Raw genomic sequence first — 27,962 nt, forward strand, 5'->3', positions numbered from 1 at the left:
TGTGAAAGGTCCGTTTTGGTTGATCGGATTTTTGTGAAGGGTCCGTTAACGGACCCAAATATCCTCTGGCCAGACCCCTGACATTATACAGTCAATTTTATAAAATACATAAGAATTGTTATTTACCTTTTTTGCTAATGAATGCAAATTTTATAGTGTGAATAAAATATTCAATATCTCAAAATCTATTAAGGAAGTTGGAAAATATAAATGAAAAATTGCATGTTTTTTTTTCTTACACAAAAATATTAAAGGCTTTTGTTTAAATCTACTTAATTCTAGAGATAGATGAAAAAGAAGGGTGAATGCTAGTCAAGGGCTGGAAGAAAAGCCGATTAATTGTTAGTGCAAATTCTTATGACCACTTAAAAAACTTTGTACTCAAAAAAAAAAAGAGAGTTTTTGCAGCCAAAAAAGTTTAAAACCAACTTTAAACACATATATCCTAGAACAATGGAATAATTATGCTTTGCGGTATATTTCAGTAAGGTATAGAAAGGGGATTTTACAGTATGTATTACAATATTATAATTTATTTCATTAATGTTTAAGTGTGGTTAAAAAAGTTAGCAATTATGTAGTTTGTCTCAAGGACCCATTAACCGAATTGATCAAAAGAGGGGATGGGGTCTTCTAAATCTACTCTTTAAAGAAAATATGGTTATCTTTGCTTTTCCTGTTTGTGCCTCCCCCTCTCCTTTTTTATTGCTTTCATATTTTTTAATGCTCAAAACACATAATATATTGTTATAATTTCAGGTGAACAAGTAAGAGTGCTGTCTTACAACAGGACAGGGGAATGGTGTGAGGCACAGTCAAGGAATTGCCAAGTTGGCTGGGTTCCCAGCAATTATATCACTCCAGTAAACAGCTTGGAGAAGCATTCCTGGTACCATGGCCCCATCTCTCGTAATGCAGCTGAGTACTTGTTGAGCAGTGGCATCAATGGCAGCTTTTTGGTCAGAGAGAGTGAGAGCAGTCCCGGCCAAAGATCCATCTCCTTGCGATACGAAGGCAGAGTGTATCACTACCGTATCAGTGAAGACACAGACAGCAAAGTGAGATATATTCAATTATATATTGACTTTGTTTCATTTTCCTGTACTTTATAGCAGTATAAGAGGTCATTTCAATGAATAAAAATACATAAATGATGACCAGCAACAGGGTCTGGGCCTAGTTAGACTGGTCCTAGCAAACTTATTAGTCCCCAATGAAGATCTGTGGTCCTCTTGAAGTTATTGATTACCTTGCTCGTTACAGCTTCTTCCGGTAAGCTGTTCCAAGTGTTGACAGCCCTATGGAAGTAGTAATTTTTCCTAATTTCTAGATTATCCTGAGATTTCAATAATTTAAAACATTGACCTCTTTTCCTGCTTTCAGTTCAAAAATTAAAATACATCGACATCCTTCATTTTGATGAATTTAAACAACTGAATCATGTGCCCTCTGATTCTGTTTTGCTCCAGGCTATACATATTAAGACTTTTAAATTTGGTATCATAATCTAAATCTGTAAGTCCCTTTACTAAACTAATATCCCTCCTTTGAACCATTTCTAAGATCTTTCTTGAGATAGGTAGGCCAAATCTGAACAGCATACTCCAAACGAGATCGTACCAAACTTCTGTATAAATGCAGAAGAACCATCTTAGAATTGTTGAAAATTGATCTATCATTAAACCCAAGCATTTTAAAAGCATAAAGGTATTTGGGAGAAACTTAAAAAAAGTTCAAATAAAATCTAAACTTTTTTGTATCAGCAGAAAAAATAAGTAAGGGACAACATTTTGGAATGTGTATTGTATACCAATGGATGGGTCTGGTGGTCTATGCTAAAAGGACCGTTGATGCCTTTTGCTTTCTTGAGTGCACCACCCGCTGAAGAAGTTTGTTTTTGCCTCTGGCTTTTCATGCAATCATAGAGACCTTTTTTCAAAAAATAATGAAATTGTTAAAGGCGAATTGGATCTTTCTAAGGGTAGCCTTAGAACTTCACAATGTAAAGGACACTAAACCTACCCTCGGAATTAAGGATAAAACAGTATATCAATTTACATTATTGTATGGAGCTGTCAGCAAGTGCTTGTCTTGGTAAGTGTCGTAAATGTCATTTGTTACAAAAATAATTCTTACTTTGCTCAAAACTTTTAAAATAGTTTTCCAGCTTCAAAAGCCATTGGTGTTATACATGGTCTACAAGGATGAAAAATTCACTGTTGGAGCAAAATTAACATTGAACATTTGAAAAAATATACATATAGTAGTATGCACAATACAAAGAGATGATCTTTATGATAATGACCTCACTCTTATAGGGACAACTTTTTGGTTCCATTAATCACATGTAAACCTTAATGTTGAACAAACTTGCTTCAATGTTAATGCTCATACATGCTTATTTCATCTTCAATTTAGGTTTTTGTAACATCTGAATGCCGTTTCAACACCCTGGCAGAACTTGTTCATCATCATTCAATGCATGCTGATGGATTAATAACTTTGCTTCTGTATCCAGCGCCAAAAAGAAACAAACCAACCGTTTTTGCACTCAGTCCTGAACCTGATGAATGGGAAATAGATCGCACGGATATTGTGATGAAGCATAAGCTAGGTGGTGGGCAGTATGGAGATGTCTATGAAGCAATATGGAAAAGATACAACGTTACAGTTGCTGTCAAAACATTAAAAGTATGAAATTTATTTTGCTTTTTTCCTCTCCTGTATTAGTGTGTCTTTGTTGAAACACCAGTTTCATAGAATTCTTATTTTCTAAATATAAACATGAAATTAAATCATAAAAAAACTATAGATGATGTTAGAATTGAATTCTAAGTAGCTAATAAAGTACCACGCTCTGGATTTATGTTCAAAAAGGAACATTAGCCTTGTTTTTGTTGCTAGCAGTTAGAAAATAAAAGTTAATCTTAGAAATATTTTCTGAATCCATTGTAAATTATGTCCCATGAGACCTTATTCAAAACTCTTGTACGTATGATATATATTTATCCCAATGCCCAACACTCTTTAAATAAGCTTGATGAAAATGTCATTAGTGTTTATTATCTCCTGTTTGGTATTTTTCTAGATTATTAATTTTTTTCTATATTCTGAACAATGTTATCTTTACATCATCTGTAAAGTTTTGATGATGTATTTATTTACGCATTAGTGTTTTCTTGACATTTCTGTAAAATTTTTCCTAAATAGGGTAGAGATTATGAAAAAGCAAGTCACTACCACATTGCCTTTCAATGACCATATATTTTACCTAGCTGGACTTTTTTGTATTTTTTTAATATGTACTTATTTTTAAATTAAGCTATTTCAAACAAAAGAAAGACGTTTCATCACTCTATTTAAAAAAGTTGCATTTAGCTTTAGGCCATGCAGGATAAGTGTCCTAATGCAAAATTAACTTTTAAAATTCTTTTTTCTTGATTTTTTTCCTTTTTTTAGTGTTGCCTTGTTATTAGAATCCCTAAGGTTTTTTTTTTCTGTTAAAGATATAGCTTTCAAATACTTTTTGCTCCCAGTATTAAATATTTAACAAAACTGTGCATTGGATAAGCATTTTATGAATTACTAAAATGTGTAGAGCATTCTACACCTTTATAAATAAAATTTGTTGAGAAATGTTTGATTTTTTACATAATTAATCAATGTTTTATAATAAATATATAAGCAAATTACTGCTCAGATTTTTAGAGGTGGTTATTGTGCTCATTTTGAAAAAAAAAAAAAAAAAATGTTTGAAATATGTGCAAAAACAAAAAAAATCCTTCAAGTTCTCAAAAAAAAAAAAAAAAAAAAAAAAAAAAAAGAAAATGGGCAAGATCAATAAATTATTTTCAAAGAAAACTTATATTATCTTTGAAAATAATTTATTGATTGATAAATAAGTGTGCATACAAAGGTTTAAAAGAATTATATATTTTAACTAAATTAAAAGGTAATGTGATTTCGTAATTGTTGTAAAAGATTTCATTTAAATTTTGTTTAGAAATATCTTTTAATGTGCATTAGTCTTTGGTTGTAGTTCAACGGAAATGTGACACATTTATTTTTACCCATAGGAAGATACTATGGCTTTGAAAGATTTTTTAGAAGAAGCAGCTATAATGAAAGAAATGAAGCATCCAAATTTAGTTCAATTGTTAGGTATTTATCAAGTTTTATTTTTCTCCAAATTTACCGTTACTGAACCTATATAATATTTTAGCCGATATTTCACAATATTCAACAAAATCAAATGAAGGTTAGATGAATAAAAAATTAATTGTAAATTTATTTTCCCCTTATTTTAATGATTTTATGCATCCTATATGTTTTGCTTACCATTAGCATTAAAATAAGTATGAAAACAAATTACTAATATAAACAAACTTTTTTTGGACGCATCAATAAAGTATTGACTAAAAGCAAAATTTGCAAGTACAGTAGGAGCCGCTTAATGTGATCACGGTTAATGTTATCATTCGCTTAATGTTATCAGAATCACGAAGACCCGGAACACTTGTATTACATGCGTTAAAAAAGTCATATATTATAATCAGTGTATTTGTTTATTGTTATCACTTTTCCAGATTTTGATTTTTTTCCCCTTTCTTGCTACTTAATCAACAGAAATGCAAAGACAAACACTGACAAGTAGCTTCCCGGAAAATAAGTTCCTTTCTCATCAGTAAAGCAGAAGAATTTTCCTCTTTAAACACTTTGACAATTTAACCATGATGAGTCAAGGCAGTACATCTAAAAATTTCTCAGCCATTACTTTGTGAGTTAGAAAAAAAAAATGTGACGTGATTGAAAACAAATTGAAAATTTAAACAAGCGAAACCATGCGGGAAATGATGGTGAAATTGAATCTGCTTTGAAACTGTAGTTTATATACGAGTGTCAGAGAAAATTTGCAGTTGTATGCTTTTTAATTAAAAAAATCTTCATTTTGTGCTTCCTTGTTTCCTTTCGGCTATTGTTATCAGTCTGTTATTGTTATCAAATTGTATTTGTCCCAAAGTGATCACACTAAGCAGCTCCTACTGTATACTAATAAAATCCTGAGTGTCTCAAATGATTTATAGTAAACAGTTACACATACATTCTGTTGATAGTAGAAATATTTAACGTAATGTTGCTATAGTATAGGTAAATGATATTGATTCTACATAAAGATAGTTGGTTTATTTATTTATTTATTTTCGGCTTAGGCTGCTATCATAGTTTCATTGTTTCAAAGTTGATGTATTTTGTAGTTTATTTAAATTATGAAAATTAAAACATTAAATGTAGAAATTCTTATTGGTTGTCACTAAGTATTTGGTTCCTTAAAAACTAACTTCTTTGTCTTTCCTTAAAATTAAAACTTTTTTTTTTTTTGAAAGTTTAGTACTACAACTATATCCGATACAATGATTAATGTTTCAACAAGAATATTTTGATATTATTCTGTGGTCTCCATATATTTGCATACAATATAATGTAAATCTCCTTTTAGTTTAACAAGGTTCTTTACCTTTAAATATCTGTAAAATGGTGTTCTTCTCAAGAACAGATGTTATTTCTTATTCTTCCTCAGCTATGATTCAGTTACAAATATGGAAAAAGAAAGGACTTTTCTCATTCAATCCTGTCTTGCCATAAATATTTTCATTTTTATGACATGTGCATGTCCATTTAGAGTGTTCCCCCTCCATACTCCCTTCCAGTGTTTGCCCAATAATCGTTAATGTAGCTTGCAGTATACCGATGCAGTTAGTTATTTCATAGATGGCACCACAAAATATTTCAGTGACACCATTTATGAAATAGTGGTGCTTTAAAAACTTTAGTGGTAAATCTCTTGCTATGATGTGTCTGTTTTTAAAAAGTTGCTAGTTATGCTCATCATTTAGATTTTTTGAGTAATATGTGTGTGCCATAAACTATTGCATTATATTTCATTAAAGCTTTTCCTCCATTTCATCTTTTTATGTTAATTTTTTTTTTTAACTGAGACTTATTCTAGAAATATTTAAGTTTACTGAATGATGTTTTCCTTCTGTAATTTTCATCAAACTCGTTGATCCCTTAATTATTTATTTTTTTACCTTTTTTTTCCTGACAACAAATGACAACAGTTAATAAACAATTACATGGAGATTCATTTTGATTGTATTTCGTAAAATGTAAGACATTTCTCCTTATTATTTCAGGTGTTTGCACTAGAGAACCACCCTTTTACATTATTACAGAGTTTATGCCTTGTGGAAATTTATTAGATTATTTAAGGAATGCCAATAGAGAAGAAATAAATGCAGTTGTTCTCATGTATATGGCTACACAAATTGCATCAGCTATGTCATATCTTGAATCTCACAGCTTTATACATAGGTTGGTTTCATATTTTTCTATAGTTTTTATTTTTATTCAATACAAAAACTATTTTTTATAGTTCATTTACCTACATTAGGTGTTATAATTTTTGTTTATAAATTTATTTATTCAATGATTATTATTTTATTCCTAAGTGCATTCATTATTTTAGTCAATTTTTTAAAAGCTGCATTCCCTAAAGAATAATTTTCAATATTTGTTTTAGCTTGGTTACTCAGTCAGTCTTGAATGTTTAAGAAATAGTTTGCCATTTGTTTCCCTCAAACTCAACATCAATGATTTGTAATTGATTTATTCATTTATTTTAGTCCCTTTAAGTTTGTACCTGGTTTAATATTTAATGAAACAGAATAAAACAAAATTGGATTCAGTGTTCTGGCTCTTCTAAAAAATGCCAATTTTCACATTCATTAGTTTGGCATGGTGTCAACAATATTATGAGGACTTTTTTCTTTCTCTAATTTTATATTTAAATGAGTTAGTCATGTGATCTAGTTAGTGATGTGGATCGGGTAAATACCCAGTGGGTAGGTAAATATTTTTTGGGTATTTACCCAAGGCCTGGGTAAATACCCAAAAACTGGGTATTTAAAAAAAATGCAAAAAGTGAATGGGAATTTGTTTTTTAAATCTAAATATGAAATAATTGGTAAAACTGATACATACATATGTATTACAGTTTATAATATTTTTTATTGAAAGACTTGATGAAATTATGAAAGAAACATATCGTGAACCAAAGAATCTTTCTTTTCAATGTCATAATTGGAGAAGTATAAGCAATTCAATGATAAACTTCAGGATTTTAAAATCACAATCTAGGTTAATCATATCCAAAATGAAAAATAAAAAAAGGAAGCATGGCTGTTTGGAAGAAAAAACTAAGAAGTTATTAAGACTATGATGTTATTTATTTATTTTATTGCTGTTTAAGTGATAACAAGACAAATATAGAAACAGTTTTCACATTAATAATCCCAAAAAAAAAAAAAAAAATCAAAATATTATTTTCTGTTGCCTTGCTCATTTGCATTTGCTCCCCTGTACTTCGTGATGAAAATTTATTCAAACTATTTTTAATGCACGCATTTAGTGATGTAGGGTGGGAAAGTTAATATTTTTTTGGGTATTCGAAGGCTGGGTAAGACCCCTAGTAATTGCACGTTTTGCAAATTTAGGTGGTATCAAAAGGTGATAATTTTCTTTTTTAAACATAAACAGTAAAATGAAAGATTAAAACTTTAAAAATTTATATATTATAATTTTTTAATTAAAGGCTTAATGAAATCTTATATAAAAAAAAAACTGTCAGAATTTAGAATGAACTATTTTAGGCTCAAATTTTCTTAATTTTAAAATACTATTTTGGAATTTTATTTTAAGACTTATTCCACCAGGAACACAGGATTTTTGAGACAGTATCAAAATTCCTTCCTGTTGCAAGTGCAGCTATCTTTAATTTTTCTCTTTCCCATTATCAGTTCTTTATCATTTTGAAACAAACCTCAGCAGTTTCTTTTCTTTAGAATTAATAAAAAATTTCTTAAACATCTTCAAACACATTTTACTAAAAAAACAATTGATTAAGTATTTTTATGCTAAGATTTATGTTGTACTGCATTTATTTTTATTATTAAATTGTTTTGTTCTTTAAATTAAAACATTGTAAAACATCTGGAACGTCTCTATTTTTTTCTCCCACTCAATACATATGCTTGAAATACTATAAAAAGTGAAAGTCAAAATATCGAAATGAAATAAGCGAAGTAAGGACTGATACGATATACATATATATATGTATATATATGTGTGTGTCTGTGTGTGAGATGCAGAATACGCCTGAAAACTTGAACTAGGTTTGGAGGAAATTTCTGCAAAAGATATATGTAAATAAATAGTAATAATAAATTGAGCGACATTTTGTTACATTTTGATGTCGTGCAGGGACATATTACTGCATTATAAAAGACTAGGACCTTAAAAAATTGATGTTTGCTTTTTTTTTTTGGTAACCAGTTAAGGTTTTTACTTTTTGTAGGATGGCTTTTTATATCTGAACTTTTGCTATAAACATTGATTAGGCATATCCAACACATTTAATGTGAATATCATATTAGATTGCTAAGTTGTTTCACACAATACTTCTTTAAATATGTGATCAAAAAGAATTTTTGGGCAAAAATTTATTGTTTTGTATATGGTTGGTGATATACATATATAGTGGAATACATACAGAAAAGTATTTTAGTTGAATATAAATTTTTGAAATAAATACCCCGGTAAATACCTACTTTGGGTATTTACCCGGGTATATACCCTGGGTATTTACCCCTGAAAATAAATACCCAGGTATTTTACATCACTAGTCGCGAGGGATAGCAAGGGATGTGACAGTGCCCTCTAAGCAAACGCGTACAAACAGTAGCTAAAAGAGCATTAGAAATCCTGAGTGATTTAACAGCATTGCACAAAAAAGCTATTAAAACTGGAGAATCCCAAAAACAAGCCTGAATTTTGAAATCTCATTGCATCCACTTCTGTAGCAGCCACTCATCTTTTTTTGCAATGTTATTTTACCACTTGGTCCATTACTCATTTTTAATTTACCATTATTTTCAGTACTTCTTATATATTCTGTAGAATCAAGCTCGCACATTTTTTATTTCGCCCACTCAAAAAATGCAATTCAATTTCATTCAAGTTTTCCATCACTTGTAAAAACTTTATTATTAAACTTATCATAGTTTATCTTAAATTGTTGAGTTTTAGAAAATGAAGATCTTTAGTCAGGCATTGGGATACAGAAATAGGGGAATTCTAGTGCACTCTGAAACAGTAGTACCCAACATGCGGCCCGCAAAACTAATCCCTGCTACTCACTGCTACATTCGATGTCAGGAATCAATCAATGTTCTGGAATTTCTGAACCTATTAATTTATATGTATTTAAAAATGTGAAAAAAAGTTAACATGAATCAAAAAATTTATTCACTACAAAAAGCTTTTTTTTTTTTTAAACAAATATCTGGTTTAGAAACATGAATTTACTAAAGAATGTGACTTTGCTTTAAAAAACGAAAATACTGTCAGATAATGTGCATGGTTAAATGCCCAGTTGACATTAAAAGGCAACTTTTGAACAAATCTTATTGAAACTCAGTAATAACTCATTCAACCTTTGTCCCATTCTTTATCATTCTGCCTGTTAATAAAATTAAGATATATTTAAGAATCATTACAGGGGTCTGACCAGAGGATATTTGGGTCCGTTAACGGACCCTTCACAAAAATCCGATCAACCAAAACGGACCTTTCACAAAATCCCTATCAAACAAAACGGACCTTTCACAAAATCCCGATCAACCAAAACGGACCCTTCACAAAATTCTGATAAACAAGATCGGATCTTTCACAAATTGTTTTTTGAAGGAGCAAATCTGAAAGCAAAGTAACGCATATTAAACCGATAATTTTTGGAACCTTTCTTAAAGTCAAATTAGAGGGATCAGCTTATACAAAATCTGCTAATTTTGCAAAGAAAAAAAAATCGGCACTCTTGTGATGCTCCTGCAAGCCATAAATTGCTACTGCCAAATAAATATAATGCTTGTTGTTCGCTTCTTGGAAAGAAATTAACAGCTGGAAATAAGTTTGGTTTCAAATAATTTTGTTTTATCACAGCTAATTAGCAGCGGTGTTGTTGTAAACTTTTCTGAAAAGGCGTTTGGTAAGCACTTTTCTCCCCCACTGATGATTTAATAAACAATAATAATATATATCAGCGAAATGAACTTAGAACTGCAAAGGGATAGTAAGGGTGGGGAAAAAAATGTGATCGCTTCAGATAGGGTTACTAACTTTAAAATTATCGCCATTTAGTGTCTGGCGTTAAACCTTTATAATGACTTGATTAGAAAATATTCTCATCATTTTACCAGCTTGTCAATATTTGCGTTTCTATGGTGCGGTGCAATGTTCAACTGTTATTTTGGGAGAAAATTATATGGGTTTGATTTTTCGATGCTAACAAGGATGATTAACTTTAAATAAACTGTTTTACTTGCCTTTTTTTTTCTTTAGATGTCTACATTTTTAAAAATACAATCTTTTAACATCCGATATAAGAATCATATTTTGTTCATTTTTCAAGCTAACTTCGTTTTATTAGGATGCAAATAAATGAAAAGTCTATTTTTGTTAGAACACGCACTTCAAGTTTTTAAAGCAAAATTCCATTTTCTTTTATGACTCAAAAATTAAAATGCTGAATCAATGGTTTAATTTTATTTTTGCTTTAGCTGTGTCCACAGATATTAATGATATGTTTTGTTTATCATAGGACTCTAAAATGCAATTTAAAAATAATTTTATCAAAAATATTTCTTTTACAAGCCGTTTTTATACCTTTGATGCCTTCACTTTGAGAATTGCGATCTCTTTGCATCCGCTATGGGATTCCGATATTTTGAATTTTTGATGTTTAGTACGCTTTGTTAAGAAGTAAACAAAATCTATTTTTATTTTTGTTAAAATCACGGAATTTATAAGTTTTAAACGAAATTCTGTGCAATTTTAAGAGTGTCCTGGGTAAAAAAGTTAAATGCTGAACCCCCTCGTCTGAATTTTATTTTTTTTTTTTTTGTTACAATTATTTTAAATGCTGTACAGAAATATTTCTAGTATAATTTAACATAATGTAGAATGGTAGATATATATTGCTACTTGAGTTAGCGATGCCCCCCCCCCCCCCGCTAAATACTAGAAAAACACCCCAGAATGATATTCTCAACATAGAAGAGGAAAACTCTCTACTTTAAGTTTAAATGATGTAGTTTGTACCTGCTCTAAATTCTAAAATTTCGATTTAACAAAATTTTTTTTTTTTTTTTTTTTTTTTTTTGCGAAATTATTTTATTTTTCACAAAAATAATTCACTTTTCACAAAATTATTTTATTTTTCACAAAAAACGGACCCTGTGAAAAATCCTGGACAGACCCCTGCATTATATTCCATTCATTGTATTTTTACTTTGCTTTGAGATTTTAAATTTATGTGATGAAGACATTTAAGAATAGTTTTTTAGGTGTACACTGATAATTTTGCAATTACAAGTGCTTCGATGAGGTAGTGGCACTCACGTAAAAGTTTTGCTTATGCTTTTTTTTTCTGAAAATTGGCAAATTTGATATTAAATAGTACTATTCCCTTCTTGTAACAAGGTCATGAAAAATTTTATGAAGTCATGAAAAAGTCTTAAAGTCATGGAATTTTTTCATCCAAATAGAGTATGAACCCTGTGAAATTGTTGCTCATGGAAGTCTTATTGTGTTATGTGATGTGATGTGATGAGTAGTTAATTATGTTGCAGATATTTATATCACTGAAATTTGCTTGTAATACTTCCCCTGAGAATCTTCACCTTATAGAGTCTTTTTAAATTAATTAAATTTATGAGAAAATGATTATTACTGATGCATATTTAATTTCTTTCAGAGATTTAGCTGCTAGAAATTGCTTAGTTGGAGAGAATCATCTGGTGAAAGTGGCTGATTTTGGATTGGCGAGGCTTATGAGGGATGATACTTATACAGCTCATGCAGGTGCCAAGTTTCCCATCAAATGGACAGCTCCCGAAGGCTTAGCATATAACAAGTTTTCTACAAAATCTGATGTGTGGGGTATGATGCATTATTTAATCTATTCAAAACTCAAATAGTAATTTTGAAAATCATGATACAATTTGTGTACAATGAATTTACTTCTGATGTTCAATTCCATTGTATCCCCCTATTCACCCACTAGGAATGAAAGTAGGGATCTTGTGGATGAGTAATGTAAATTAAGTAAATTAGCACTTAGCAGCACGGCTGATATCAAATGCATTATTTCGATGACTGCTAATATTTGTACTATTTTTGTTTATCTTCTGGGGGTAAGTTTTATATGAATTGGTTTTCTTAGAATTGCATGAAATTTTTTCATTATATTTCCCTATGAGCATTATTTTTTTGTAGATCAGTGTGACTTGAGTGGTGCAACATGGCTGCTTTACATTTACGGTATTACCCCACATTATCCGGCATGCCGGAAAAAAGCGAGGTTGACCAGCATGCCGTGAAATTCGAATTTTCGGGCATGCCGGATAACTCGAGGTTTATTTTGCTACAAAACAGATGTAAATTTCCCCATTCAGTTCCAATCAGAGAGCAAACCACTGTAAGGAAATAAATAAATAAATTCCGAAAGTAACCTTATTTCAAAAAAAAGTGTATTGCATATAATGCTTGTTATTTATGGAATATGCTTGTTATTTATGGCAGGTCATTATTAATTGATTTAATTCATCAGTTCAGGAGCAATAATCATTACTGCGATTTGATCATATTTTTTTTTAAAATAAATTGTTTTAGTTTCCTTTTAGAGAAGCAAGTTTCATTTTTATTTATTGAATAGCTATGGTAAATTCTTTAGCATTGGTTTAGGGGCAGTTACTTACTACTTAAATGTTTGCTTACTTAGTTTTAATTTAAATTTTATAAAATTATTCGTTATTAAACTATTTTTCCTGTTAAAATAACAATTGATACTGTTGGTAAATCTTTTTACAAAATTAAACTGTTTATTAATACTAATAAGGTTTTTTAAGAACTTATATTCATTTTTTAGCTGAACATCTATTTTTATAGTATTAATTTTTTTCCTAACCTCGATTTTTCCGGCATGCCGGAAAGGACCAGACAAGTGTTATTGAAAATCTGGTGACACCCGAATTTTGCAGCGCCAGATAATGCGGGGTAATACAGTAGATTGTTGATACTGACACAATTTAATATTTCAAAAAATTCGGAAAACAGAAATCCACCGTATAGGTATTAAATACATTATTTTTTAACACATTCTCTGTGTATATAAATATTTTTTTCTACAAAAAATAATAATTTGGGCAGTAGAGGATTAACTATTTTGAGACAAGCTACTCAGTACTCGAGGGACAATAGGGGAGATCATTGTTAAAAGCATCGTTTCATTCAAGCTCAAAATTCAACTATGGAAACTTAAGTCTAGAATTAGCATTCTGAGATTAAAATCGAGTAATATATGTCTCTTTGATGTAACCTCTGTTTTTTGAGTTGTATTTTGTAAGATTTTTTTCTAATTAACTTTATAGTATCAAAAGTCAAAAAGACACAATTTTCCCTGACTTGAGAAAAGTTTCAGTGGATGGGGTTCCAAGATTAACAAGACGATAACTAATGTGGTGATTTTAAGATTAACAATGTTTCAAGATGAGTAACTTGTTAAAGGTATAATTTGTGATAAAAAAAACTGGTTGATATGAGCAAGTGTTTACTCGAAGACTAAAATGTCTGAATTTGTCTAATTTGACTGAAATTTAGACTAGGCAACCTCACAGTCAGGGTGGGCAGTTGGGGGTTAAGATTATTTTTCTGAAAATGCTTCTTTTGTTCTATCCATGCTATTTCATTATTTCTAAATTTTTATCTTAATGTTCTTTTTTTTAGAAAAATAAATTCATAGCATGATTTTATTTTTAAAGCTTTTGGCATTTTATTGTGGGAAATTGCAACATATGGAATGTCGCCATATCCTGGAGTTGATCTGACTGATGTTTATCATATGTTAGAATCTGGTTATCGAATGGAATGCCCACCTGGATGCCCACCAAGAGTATATGAATTAATGCGACAGTGTAAGTGGTTATATTTATGACAACACTTTTGATTAAATATAAGCTTCTACATGTTCTTGTATACTGTTAATCTTCATTTGAAATTTCATATGTTTTGTAGTCACTTAAATATCGTAAAACATAGCCCAGAGCTGCCAACTGGCCCCTTTCCCCCATGCAAGTCCTTTTAGTTTCTAGTTCCCAAAATTAGGTTTTTTCAAAACCTGGTTCCTTTTTTCTTTAAAATTTCAGTTTCATTTTGAAATTTTCTTGTAACTTTATTTGTATTTTTTTTTCTTAAAAAACCATGAATATTTTAATGTTCACATTACCATGATAACTTATCAATTTTGAACCGAATGGAGGCACAATAGCTAGGTGGGGTCTGAATGAATTTATTACACCTAACTATTAGTAGTATTGTTTTATATAATTAATCTTTTATTAAATTTATTCAGCATAGTTTCTGGTTCTAAGAAGTAACTTACAGAACCAGTCAAAAAAAGTCAATTTTAATTACTTAGAACTTATTATCTACCGGTATAGTCAGAAGCTATTTTTAACTCTTAAATCTGATTTCAGTAATGGTTCTGCATTTTTGAAAGTACTCTTACATACTTACAAGTAACAAAAGTAATAATTAACAAAAATTTGGTAATTGAATATTCATCACATTTGGAGCAATGCGTTTTTTATCTTTCAGGATTATTTTATCACATTCTAATGTTGGGTTTTTCATTTCTTCTATAGTCACTGATGATACGATCTTGCTGTGGCAACCATGGAGGGATTCATCTTGTAGTTTTTGAGAGGGTCATTTTGGGAAGGCGAGGGTTAGTAATTTTTGGGCATAAATAGAGTGTCCAGGCCGAATTTTTCTAAATATATCCCCAAAATGCAGCTTTAGCCTAACTTTGGATGCTCAAAGGAAGTTCATGACCATCATTACCCACCTGTGGCACCTTAGGTATTGCAATTGTAATTTCTATGTTCAATAAAAGTAACCAATATCGTTGCTTAAGGTCAGATTTGCGTCTCAAACTTAGGAAACACTTCAATATATCTGAGAGTACTTAGCATTAGTATTGAAGTTCTTATGATAATTTCAGTTGACTTTTGGATGAATTAGAGCCAAAAAGTGTGAAGTTCACACTTTATTGACTGGTACTGTGTGTAGTTCTGTAGTTGGGCGGAATGTAAGGGGATGCCCATACACGCTAACTAATTTATTTTTGTAAAATGAAAACAAAATGAATTGAAGTTAAAAAAATAAAATGTCTATTATTTGAAAAAAAAAGTGGCAAAAGTAATTTGAACTAAGCTCTTTTGGCATCACAAAAATTCATCAACTGTGACATCTACTCAATAAAAAGCGAGATGCTCCTAAATATATTTTTTTTAACTACAACACTGACTCTGTAACAATTTGTAAGGTTTTTTATTCTCAAAACTTATATTAATTAGCCATTAATTAATTTTTATCATTAGGCTCCTTCAAACTTTAAGCTAACTTTTGGTGGTTGAATAGTGTTTAGAAAACAATCAAATAATTATCTGTTACTGTATTAACTACAATTTTATTTGTGTTTTATTTTATTACATGACGTAATGCTGAAGCAAAATATTTGGAAGTTAAGTTTCAAGTAAATTGTACAAATCGGTAATGTTTGTAAAATTTTATAGGTTGGCACTGGGAGCCATCTGAGAGGCCAACATTTAAAGACATTCACTTGACATTAGAAACAATGTTTCAAAATTCAAGCATTACTGAAGGTAATCTTTATCTATCAAGTTAATTATTTATTTTTTTATTTATTTTCAAACATCATTGTTACAACACTTGTTGCTATGTTGTGTATGATTTTAATTTTGCTTAAACTTTAAATTTCCTGTAATCAGTTTTTCCCCTCTCAACCTTCCAAAAGTTTTAAAGGTCACACTCATTTTGTTGTTTAATGTTTTAAATGATGATAAAGTCTGCAAAATTTTTGTCCTAAAATAATGACAGTTTTGTTTTAAACCTCTCCCTACAATATATTTGATTTTTAAGATTCAGAATTAATATTTCAAAAAATATATAAGTTAGACCACTCCAGTGACACATTTCTTATTTTTTATTGTGTTTTGTAAATAATGTCGTACTTCCAAACGTCAAAAAGCTTTATGATCACACTATTTTGACATACAGCTTCTAAACTTTTTAAATACTTACAGAGAATAAATGTCAAAAGCATTTTTTTAAAATTATGTTTTAATAAAATACATAAACCAACGTAAATTACAAAAATATTTTTTATTAATTTTAATATATGTGTGTTATTTCTGTACAGTAATGTTCTGATGATTTATTGCTGTCATTATTTTAGTAGAAAATGCACAGAAAAAAAAAACAATTAAATGTTACATAATTAAATCATGTACAGAGGTGTTAAATTTATTAGACTCAAGGAGCGAAAAACAGGAAAATCGAATATTCCAGCTTAAAAATAGCCTCTAGATCCTTTTTAAAAGCCTAATTATGTTTTTTGAGACCAGTCGAAGTACTATATACATTATTTCGGCGCTAAATTTCTCATTTGCTTTGAGTTTCCCCTCCATGACAGCAGTGGCGGATACAGCCGGCGGGCAGCCGGGCATTTGCCCGGTGGGCCGGTCATGCTTCGGGCCGATCAACTAACAGCAAAGTCTTTCAGGCCTGTCTACTAACAGCAAAATAAATTTTGCTCGCATGTGTTTAGAATAACGCAAATTCGCAAAACACAGCCTCAGCTCATTTTTACGCATGGGCTAAAGCTTGCAAGCTTGCGGGTGGAGGGAGGCAGGGCCGTCACCAAGAGGGGGGAGGGGATTTCTGAAATGGGGCTGCCCATGGCCTGATTACCACACAGGCTGACTAGATCTAGGTCTGGGCCCCATGTTCCTAAGGGGCCCCAAATGTTTTAAAGAATTATGCATAGCATTGCAATAATATGAGAAATACATGTATTTTTTAAAAAATAAAAAAATATGACTTATTAATTGGGAAAAAACTTCAAAGGGGGATTTTTAATCATTCTGCCAGCAACGAATTCACTTGGTCACGATTATGAGAGGGCCCAAAGGGGATTCATAAATGTACATAAGTGATTTATACATAGTTGTTTGATTAGACAAAGAGGCCCTCAAAAATGCCTGTTTTAAAAATGTAAATCAAACACTGCATAGTCTTCAGGGGGCCCCCAAATTAATGTGGGCCTAGGGCCTCACTTTTAGTTAGTCGGACCTTGGGGCTGCCAATATGTTATTAGTGTTGTAATAAAAAATAAATGAATAAATTTAAAAAAAAACAGGGAAACCTTAGCGATCGTAAAAAGTTAAAATACCTTTGGTCTCTTAGATGCTTCTATTTATAAATGAAAATTCACAATTGCTATAAAATGCAAATTACAACAAGCCCTGACATGAGGTCATGTCAGCTTAGTTGGAGAATAGGGGCCCGGCTCGGAATTGAACTCGTGCAGAGGGTAAAATATCTTAATGGTGAAAGGTGTAGAAGGGGGCCTGTGAAAAAAAAATTTACCTATGTCATTTTTTCCTGGGTCCGCTTTTGCTCTCAGCGACCCTGTTTATAACAATTGGAATAAAAGTGAAGAAATATTTTTTTCCGTAAAATTATTTAAAAAATGCAATCTTAAAATACCATTGAGGAGCATGTAAGACTCTAGATTATTAAAATTATCAAATGAAAGGCCAGAGGCCAACGAAATGTGAGTTTCAGACATTTTTTGACGAAACATAAAGTATTCTGTATGCTGTACAAACTCACGGTTTCGGGCCCCTCAGTTTAAAAAGAAAATAAGTTGATAAAAACCAATGTCGAAAGAATTCCGTGGTCGCCAGAACCTCCCCCCCCCCCCTACTAATATTATCGAAGATTGTGTAAAATTAAAATTTTTGGGCTTCAATTTTAAATAACTTCATAAGAAACCAGCCAAATCCACTCCAGCCTTAACATAGAATTCCAGTTTTGAAAATTTGCTGGAGGAAAGCACTCGAACCTCTCCCATTTTTTTGACATTTCCAAAGATGGTCTAAAAATGTCTTTTTAAATTAACAGTACCAAAAATTTTCTGAGAAAGTGCACCATCCCCTCCTCTCTCTCGGCATTATCAATAAAGAACGTTTTAAATCTGATTTTTAGTGCTTCAATTTCGAAAATTTTCCGGGGTGAACCTCCTGAAAACTCCTTCTCCTAACATCACTGAAGGTCAGCAAAAATTTCGTTTTTGGAACTTAACTTTCGAGTAACTGCCGGCGCCCTAGTCTTTACCAAAACAGGCTTTTAAGACTTCAATTTGAAAATTTTCTCGTGAGTGGCCTCGGAATCTATCTCGACTTAAAATCACCAAAGATCTTCAAAAACTGCGTTTTCAGAGCTAATACTTTTTTAAAAATTTCAGAGGAGAGCCCCCGGAACCACTCTTCATACCATATACTCGAATATAATTTAAAATTCTGTTTTTGGATTTCCACTTCCGAAAAATTGCAGCAGGTGAAACCCTGAACTACGCTCCCCTAACATCACCAAATATTGTCTAAAACTGAGCTTTTAAGACTACAATTTCAAAAATTTTCGCTATAGAGGCCCCCCGGACCCCCCTATTTCAGACTCAATGTTAATCTTTCCATTAAGTTTATGTTGCTAATACTTTAATAACTCCCAGAAGCCAGAAAGCTAAGTCCTCATATTTAAGTGATATCCCAATCGTTAAGTAAAATTTAATATCTATAAGAGCTATGGGGCCGCTACATCTCTTAATGCCAGGTCCGATTTTTTCAACCAATCCGCCACTGCATGACAGCATTGAGTCTTATCTGATAATCTCCGTCATTATGGTCAGTTCTGTTTCCAAAGCTTTTTCTGCAACTGTGAGATGGTGTTGAGTATTTTTTTCGTGTATTCTTGCGCTTGAACCACCAAAATAACAAGTTTATCAGTGATTTTTTTTTTTTTTTTTTTTTTTTGCACAGTGGTTTCAGAGATCAGTTTTAGAGTTCGTTTTCATGTTTTTCCCTTCGAACATCGGTTTTGGTAAAGTTTGGGAAGTGGGTAAGCTGCTTGGTGTCTCACCATGCAAGAAAGCGTTATGTGTTTATTACACCAAAATATCTTTTCACAAAAGGAACTTATGAAAAAACTCGTTATTTCCCCAAAAACTCAGCAGAATCGATGTTTCTGTCAAAGAAAACATACCAGTTGTCTTAAAAAAGTTGGAAAAATGGCAGAAAATGCAAAAGGTTTCCAAAAATGGAAAGAAAACTTATTTAGATGGTCAAGGCCAACAGAAGTGCAACTAGAAAAGACTTTGCTAACAGTCTGAAGCATATGGTGTGGAGGTGTACTCACCATTGGTGCAGCAAAGACTCATCGCCAATGGGATACCTGCTCAAAAGCCACACAGGAAGGCCAAAATCATCATAGATAAGGCAAAGAAAAGCACTCCGTGGTCTGTAGAACATCCCTTGTATATATTTGACCCAATGAATCCTTTTCTTTGCCATATCTGGGGTGATTTTGGCCTTCCTGTGTGGCTTTCGAGCAGGCATCCCATTGGCGATGAGTCTTCGTTGGACCAATGGTGGTTCCACTTCCACACCATATGCTTCAGATTGTTAGCAGGGTCTTTACTAGTTGCTCTTCTGTTGGCCTTGACCATCTAAATAAGTTTTCTTTCCATTCTTGGAGACCTTTTGCATTTTCTGCCACATTTTTCAAACTTCTTTAAGACAACTGGTGTGTTTTCTTTGACAGAAACATTGATTCTACTGACAGTTTTTGGGGAAATAGTGAGTTTTTTTGCAAGTTCCTTTCGTGAAAAGGTATTTTGGTGTAACATACACATAACCGATGTTTTTTTGCCTGGTGAGAGATCAGGCAGCTTACCCATTTCACAAAGTTCATCAAAACCGATGTTCGAAGGGTAAAACATGAAAACAAATTCTAAAACTGTTCCCTGAAACCACTGTGCAAAACAAAATCACTCATAAACTTGTTATTTCGGTGGTCCAAGCGCAAGAATACACGAAAAAATACTTTACACTACTCACAGCTGCAGAAAAAGCTTTCCTTGAGTCTAATAAATTTCACACCTCTGTATACAATGAAGGGAAGTGCAACAAAATTTATGCCATTACAGATGTAATGCTTGATTATAGTGAAATATACCTTTGAAACTTTAGTGAAACAGTTGTACAGGCACCCCTAAAGGAATGAGTTTTGGGTGCCTCGTTATTTATAACATATTAAGTTTTAATGGACTGAATAAGCAATTGCATGTTCCATAATTTGAAATTAAAAGTATGTGAATGAAAACTATCTCAAACAAATTTAACTGAAATGAAATATTGCTGAAATATGCGAGTTGCCTTAATATAATGTATTTACCTTTCATTTTGTATATTTAAGAATTGTTGGTATATTATCAGAAGAGAAAAAGCTGATTGAGGCTCAAAAAACCTTGAAAAGTTATGCACCTAGAATTAGGTTCGAACAAGGAAACGGCTAAAAAGTTTTATAAAAGGTTCCCGAAAATTGATGCCCTTCTTCCACACATAAAATAGGAGCTATGGGCATTTTATGTTTAAGTTGCAGGATATAAATATTCACATTTTGCAACTTAAGTAGGAAAAAAAAAGCATTTCCACTAGCTACTAGAAAAGAATAATCATTTCCCATGCATTCCCTGCTGCATTAGTATTAAACTGCATCTTTAATTATGCTCTTTTTAGATGTCTGTAAAATTTTAAGATAAGTACAATTTTAAATATCAGTAAAGCATGTTATGTGCTCTGTTTGATATTGATTAGCCTTGGTGTTGTCAACCTACTTAAACTTATAACATAAACACATTACATCCTTAAACAACATGTAAAAAATTATTCAGAAGAGATTCTTACTGGAATCCCAAGTTTCCTCAGTTAAAAAATCCTGGAATTTTGAGAGTTGTGAACTAGAAAAATCTATTTTTCCGGAGTAGCCTCCGTAAATTTCACACCTACATTATGTAGTCTCTCATCATGACAGATAACATGACTCATGTTATCTATGAAAGATTTTATAATAAAGTTAGTATTACTGAGAAAAATTAAAACCTTATTCTACTGACCAAAGAATAAGTTGTAGTTGGAGGCGTGGATATCACATCCAAAGCAGTGGTTGGAAAAACTACATTTCTTTTGTAGCGAACTACAACTACTTTGTTACAAATGTAGTTAACTACAGCTACAACTACTTTTTTCAAAATGTAGTAACTATAAACTACTTTTGAAATGTAGTCGCTACTTTGCTACTTTCCAAAAAAATAAGCAAATAAAAAGCATACACAATAGGCTGTCCCTCAAAAAATGAAAGTCAATTTTTCAAGTCGCATACACTCTTGTATTTTTCCTCTTGCGTCAATACAATCGTGAAAAAAAGTTTCATACTATTTGCACAAGGGCAACCCGTGCTGACTTGCACCTGAAAGTGTAAAACAGTATTTGTATGCTAGGCCAAATCGCAAAAAAAAAAAAAGTTTTTTAGAAACTCAAAATTTCTGTTGGGAAACGTTGCCCCTGTACTCAACACCACATGCACCACAAGAACATTTATTCAAATTAAAAAACATTTAAATATGCCACACTTGACCTAAAATTTATAATTTTATTTAAAAAATTGATTTTTTTTTCAGTTATCTTTTAAAAAATTACATATAAATTTAAATAGAATATCAAGTTCAAAAATTAATAACGAACACATTTACAGATCAACGATTACAAACGAATAATAAAAAAATAATATATTTTAAATGAAAAACTTAACTCAACCTGGAAAAAAACCAGATCTTTGAGTACTATGTGGGAGACTTAAAAATTGCAGGAAAACAAACACTTCTATTTAACGCTAATTACCTACTTTTCTACTTTACACTGTTTATATTTTTCAGCTTGATAATTTCATAAAATCTTACATTTCTGAAAATATGTATCAAAAACTTAATTTTTTGAAGAAAATTATAATTGTTAGGCACGTGTGGGATATCTAAATGGTTTTTAATTTGAATAAATGTTTTTGTGGTGCATATGTGGGTATAGGAGGAACGTTTTATCAACAGAAATTTTGAGTTTCTAAAAAAACATTTTATTTCAATTTGGCCTAGCATTACACAAATGCTGATTCACACTTTCAGACATAATCGGCACTTGCTGCCGTTGTTCAAATTATATGATTTTTTTTTTGGATGTAAAAGGATAAAATATAAGAGAGTGTGCGACTTGAAAAATCAACTTTCAATTTTTTTTTTTTTGGGGGGGGGGGATCCTGATACACACACACACACACACCATAAGTGAATTGAAGAAAAAAGATTGATAAATTAGCTCATCAGAAGACATTAATAAAAATGTCCGTTATCATACTCTCACACACTGTAATGCTCGTATTTATTGTAAGTCATCCAGAACAGTTCAATTTCATCCTTTTCTATAACAGTAATTAAGTAGCTTCTTTTTATTTGGTAATTACTGTCAAAAATTTAAGCCTCGCTAAAATATTTTTGTTTTTTAATCTTCGGTCAGTTCATATAAAATTCATCAAATTTTCAATTCGCGAAATCACCGATATCTTTATTTTCGCGAAAATAAGTGTTTTTTGCAATATGAATATTGGTGAAATATAAAAATTACAACGGCAAAAAAACTGATGGCGTCAAACAGAACGTATGGCGTCAAAATGAAATGCCTGAGATCAGCTCGTATTTTTATGAGTCTTATTTCCCATTGTATCCGCTGATGTACTTGTGTAAAATTTGAGCCAATCAAATTCATTTGAACCTTTTTTTTTTTTTGTTTTCAGTTTATTTAAAAGTAGTTTCCAGAAATTGCTACAAACTACTATTTTTTTGTAGTTAACTACTCACTACACTACTTTTATAAAACAGTAGTGCGCTACACTACAAATTACTCAAAAATGTAGCTACTACAGTAGCGTCGCTACTTGTAGTGCGCTACTTCCAACCACTGATCCAAAGTATTGTAATACTAAAGTATATAATGGCAATCTTTCTCTTTTTTTTCCTTCCTTTGCTTGGTAAATCATAAGAATTCATACTAAGTTAATCATTTTGTTCAAAGTACTAAATATCAAGTATTTTCTTTAACAATTTAATCTATTTCAGAGGTTGAAAAGCAGCTGGAACAACAGGCTCCCCCATCAACTTTTAAAAAACATGGTGGAAGTAACAGCAATATTCAATCATTAGCTGCAGAAGAACCTGATCAAGGTACATGTTCAGACTGTAATAATTCACAAAACAACTTTTCTAAAAATACTGAATTTTAAATGCGAATTTCATCAAAATTAATTTTGATTAGTTTTTTCGCCCAATGCATTAGTAACATGGTGTTTTGTACACCTAGTAGTTGCAAGGGGATCTCAATTGAGGGCCTTGATGCAAGAACCAGGTAAGTCCAGACTCGCACATTTTGGGTTAGATCAATAAATAGCATCAGTGGTCAATAAAAACTCTATTATCTTTCCCACATTTTTTACTACAAAGCAGAGGTATGATCTTACATTTGTGTCCCATTGTTGTACCAATTGGAACATCTATATTGTCTACACGCAAAACTGATTTTTTTTTCTTTTTTTCTTTTAATGAAAAATTCGGATTTAGCTGGTTCTTGCATCAAGACCCTCAATTGTACTTCACGGCACAAATGGCTTCTAGCAATTTCAATATTGACTTGTATGTATTAGTTTGATGTTCTACTTCTACAGAAGCATCCCTAAGTGTTTAGTGAATCTCTCAATGGTTAGACAAAAAAGCCTCACCCTTAAGGTGAAAATCTTGCATCAAATTGATTGAAAACCAGAAAAGTGGATTATGTATTGAATGGCATTTCAATTTTCTTAGGGGGAAGAGTTGGGAAATATTCCTCAAAAACTTCCTATTAAAATTTAACTATTTTTGAATTTCAGCAAAAAACATTTTGATTAGTAAACTTTTGCATAACAGTGGAAATTCATGTGCCTTTGTAGCAAGAAAATGCCTCTTTATATAAGGCAAATATTAGTCAGCTTCCTTTGAAAAATTTAGAAAAAAATTCATCAAAATGATGTAAAAAATGTTTCTAAAACCAGGTTCCTCTGCAGGCCCGCCATTTCAACATTTTCTGGGGAGTGTGGAGGGGGGGGGGGCAAAGGTGCCTACAAAGTGCAATTGAATGCATTTTGTAGGGAAAAAAACATCAATACAAGCAACATTACATAATTACATTATGTTTCTAAAATCCAGAGGAGGGGCTAAATTATTCCCCCCCCCTCCCCCACTCCTGATTGCCCAAATGACTAGACTGGTCTTTTAAGAAAAAGGCTCTGGGTTCACATTTTAAAGATCAAGCAGTGATTGAAATGGAGCTGTTAAAAGTTCTTTGAAATGAAAAATTTAGTTTGACTGTTATAAAAGAATTAATTACAATTTAAACATTTGTGCCAGTGAGAAGGAAAGGTATGTTAGAGAACTTTTTAAAGTTTTGAGGAAAATGCATTTGAAGTTCAGATCCTGGGTAGGCTTTCATTGAAATTTTTCTCTAAATCCTGCTTTATAACAGCACTTACCAGGGATGAGTTGAAATTTTTAATTTTCGCATTTACATCCCTTTGCTTTTCTCTGCCTCACATGTATGTTTGTATAATATTTTTGTGGATAATTTCAGGTACCCGTGCTAGTAGTCAACCAAAGCAGTCTGCTCCAGTTGCAAAATCAACCATTGTTCAGCTAAGGCGCTCGGGACCCCGCAGCAAAACAGCTCCAGTTCCTCCAAAGAGAACAAGTTCCTTTCGTGATAGTACTTACCAAGATAAACCTGGAGGGGAAGATGGATCCGAAGGCTCTAAAGAAGCCGTCAATGGTCTTGAGAAGGTGTTTGAAAACATCAACAAGGAGCTTCAAGATCTAAACAGCAGTGCTGGTGAAACCGAGAGTGATGTTCAAGAGCGAACACCAGACACGGAAGATTCAGAGAGCCACACTGCGACGTCTGCACTCAGTGTTCCGAATACCGTGCAGCACCAATCTCAACAGAAATTGAAAAAGACTAGAACTTATCCTCCTAACATTCAACAACGAATGAAAGATAATGCACAAGCAAATAACAAAGCACAACCAAAGAAAGTTCAGATTGCTGCACTAGAAGTGCAGAATGTGAAAAGAGCAATAAACCGTTACGGCACTCTTCCAAAAGGAGCTAGAATAGGTGCATATTTAGAATCTCTTCGACAGCATGGCCTCCATGCCGGTTCCCAACCGGAACCAGTATTGGAATCGGAATTGGATGTGTTGAAAGAGGTAAGCTCGGATATGTATTCACATACAATAGAAACTGGAAACAGACAAACAAACTGTATAGCGAATATTTCAGAAGTAAATAACTCCCATCTTACTAGCCTGAGGCCTGGTGTAGATGTATCTAGATATTTTTCCCACAATGTTCTTCAGCGTCAAAAGTCTGACTTGACTCATACCAAATCTAGTGAGGTTTTTGAGACTGGTTCCATTCCTGAAACTCATCATTTAGCTGTTAAACCTGTTCCTTCTCCTCGGTTGCCAAGAAATAAAAAAAATGATCGTTATATACTCAAAACGGGTAAATCGGAAGACAGCGCTAAAAGTGCAAAGGAGCTTAGAGATGCTGCAGGAGAAAGTGCTGCACTCTTTGGAGTTAATTTGAAGCACAGAGACTCTGTTGAGGATGACAGAATAGTTTCTAATCAATCACCACCACCATTCGGTTGTGGCCTGGTGAGGCGAACTCTAAAAAAGCGTCCAAAAGACAGACCTCCAAGTCCTCCTAAACATAATTTAGTGAAAAGTGGCTCAATGGATGAACAATTAGGTCGCAATAACGAAAAATCTCCCTTATCAAATTCCATTTCAGATCATGTTCAGAGTCCATCTGCCTCTTCTTTAGGTTCAAATGCAAATAGTCCTCCACAAATGAAAGACTCTAAACTAGTAAATGATTTTCCTCCTCCGCCACCAGGAGACATGCTAATAAATGACATGAGACCGGCAAATGAAAATGTTCAAAATGATTTTAGACAGAATTTAAAACCAGTGTCTAATTCTAGGCATAAAACAGCTCCAGCTCCACCAGCAAACCCTGCTGCTCAACTTGTATCTGAACTATTTGAAAGTCTAAAAATGAAAGCTCGCAAGAGAGCTGTAGAAATGGGTTCAACATCTGCCCAAACTTCTGATGCAGCCCAGCAAAATAATGATGCTGCTTCAACTAAAATATCTCCCATCGATCAACCTCTAAAAGTCGAAACAAATAGTAAAGAAAAAGTGAGAAATGAAAACGCAATGAATGAAAAAATAGAAAATATCAGTATTACTTACAATCATGTTGCAGAAAGCTGCAATGAGGTAGATAAAAAACGTAGTGTGTATTCAAAACCTGTCATGGATAGGATGTGTGCCTCCCTTGAAGAAGATAAGCTGAAAGACCATATTACTACACCTGTTCAAAGAACTAGCGTTTTATCGGATGGTGAAATCCGACACGAAACTACTGAAATAGTTAATCCTGAAAAGGTAAGTATAGTCGATATTGATGATGAAAACAAAAGGCATAGTTCTGGTAGCATAAGTAGTTTGAAAAAGCTTTGGGAAAAAGAGACAGGGGGCCATAGTTATGAAAAATCTATTGACTGTGTAAAAAAAGTAGCGCCTAAAATTATGACTCAGCAACTTGAGTCAAGAATGAAAAGAAGTTTCGAGATGCCCGATAATGCTGAGCAAAAGATAAGCAGCACGCAATCTGATTCTGGTGACACTGAAAAAAGTTCTAGGAACAATCTATTATCTTGGAAAAGTTCACCTCCTTTACAAATAAAGTTCACAAATCAAAAAGACTCAAATGTAAATGAAAGTAAAAAAGAGGAACCTAAGCCAACAGAAAACAATCTGCATTCAACAAAATCTGAACTTCAAGAAAATACAAATGAATCAATAATACCTTTAAGCAATATTTCCAAACCTCAAGTGCCACAGAAGCCTCCAGTTAAAAGTGGTCGCCCTGTGGCACCACTAACATCTGTGTCAAAACCTTCAAAACCTGTTCTAAAACCTCAACTTTTTCCTAGGGGTGGTGTAAAGGGGCTTGATAGTCCAACTTCTCAATCTTCTTTAGACCAGTCTGCTAAAGATAAAACTATCGAAAGAAACGAAAATGATGGCGACTCTAAGTCGGAACTCGCTAACACCAAAGCTTCAATAGTAGAAATTTCAAGTGCACTAGAAAACAATATTATAGGACTTAGAAATGCTCCTAATATAAGCAGTATGAGTATTATCCAGCTAACTGATAAGGTGCAACTTTTTCGCACTTCTTGTTCCGGGTATGCAGAGTACATCCCTCCGCATGGACGCTTTCGTTTCCGAGAACTTTTGTCGCGCCTCGAAAACCAAGGAGAACAGCTACGAACTTGCAATAGTAATAATAGTAGTGACAATTCAAAATTACTCTCTGATTTACAAAATACAGTGCGTGATCTTGTTAATGTTGTACAGCGGTGAATATTCCTTTGTACAGTACTGCCTGTGTTTAAGTTATTATTATTGCTGTGTGGCACATTCTATGCAAAGAAGAACAGCGGCTTGAGATATTCTAGTCGTCTACTAATTTGAACAAAACAAAATCCTGGTGTATCTTTAATCAGCATATGTGCCTCTTGAGCGGAAATACAACCTTTTTACAATATGGTAACTTAAGAACATAGAATTTTATACCTCATATTCAAATGTTTGTTATTTTTATTTTTCTCGTTGAAGTTTTAAATTTTTAATAATATTTTTCTGAAAGAATAAATATTCT

The 27,962-nt window shown here is 32.3% G+C and overlaps 1 protein-coding gene across 1 annotated transcript in view; it reads left to right on the plus strand.

Annotated features, from left to right (window-relative positions):
- Positions 1 to 27,664, plus strand: part of LOC129216726 (tyrosine-protein kinase Abl-like) — a 116,708-nt gene extending 89,044 nt beyond the window's left edge. Inside the window, exons 3-11 of the mRNA XM_054850943.1 lie at positions 760 to 1,058; positions 2,419 to 2,691; positions 4,077 to 4,161; positions 6,195 to 6,372; positions 11,870 to 12,054; positions 13,935 to 14,087; positions 15,750 to 15,839; positions 23,261 to 23,365; positions 24,801 to 27,664. Of these exons, the coding sequence (XP_054706918.1) occupies positions 760 to 1,058; positions 2,419 to 2,691; positions 4,077 to 4,161; positions 6,195 to 6,372; positions 11,870 to 12,054; positions 13,935 to 14,087; positions 15,750 to 15,839; positions 23,261 to 23,365; positions 24,801 to 27,664 (4,232 nt within the window). The remainder of the gene's footprint in view (positions 1 to 759; positions 1,059 to 2,418; positions 2,692 to 4,076; positions 4,162 to 6,194; positions 6,373 to 11,869; positions 12,055 to 13,934; positions 14,088 to 15,749; positions 15,840 to 23,260; positions 23,366 to 24,800) is intronic.
- Positions 27,665 to 27,962: the final 298 nt, after the last annotated feature.

Source organism: Uloborus diversus, chromosome 2, assembly GCF_026930045.1.
Source record: "Uloborus diversus isolate 005 chromosome 2, Udiv.v.3.1, whole genome shotgun sequence".
In the NCBI taxonomy this organism is placed as follows: domain Eukaryota; kingdom Metazoa; phylum Arthropoda; class Arachnida; order Araneae; family Uloboridae; genus Uloborus; species Uloborus diversus.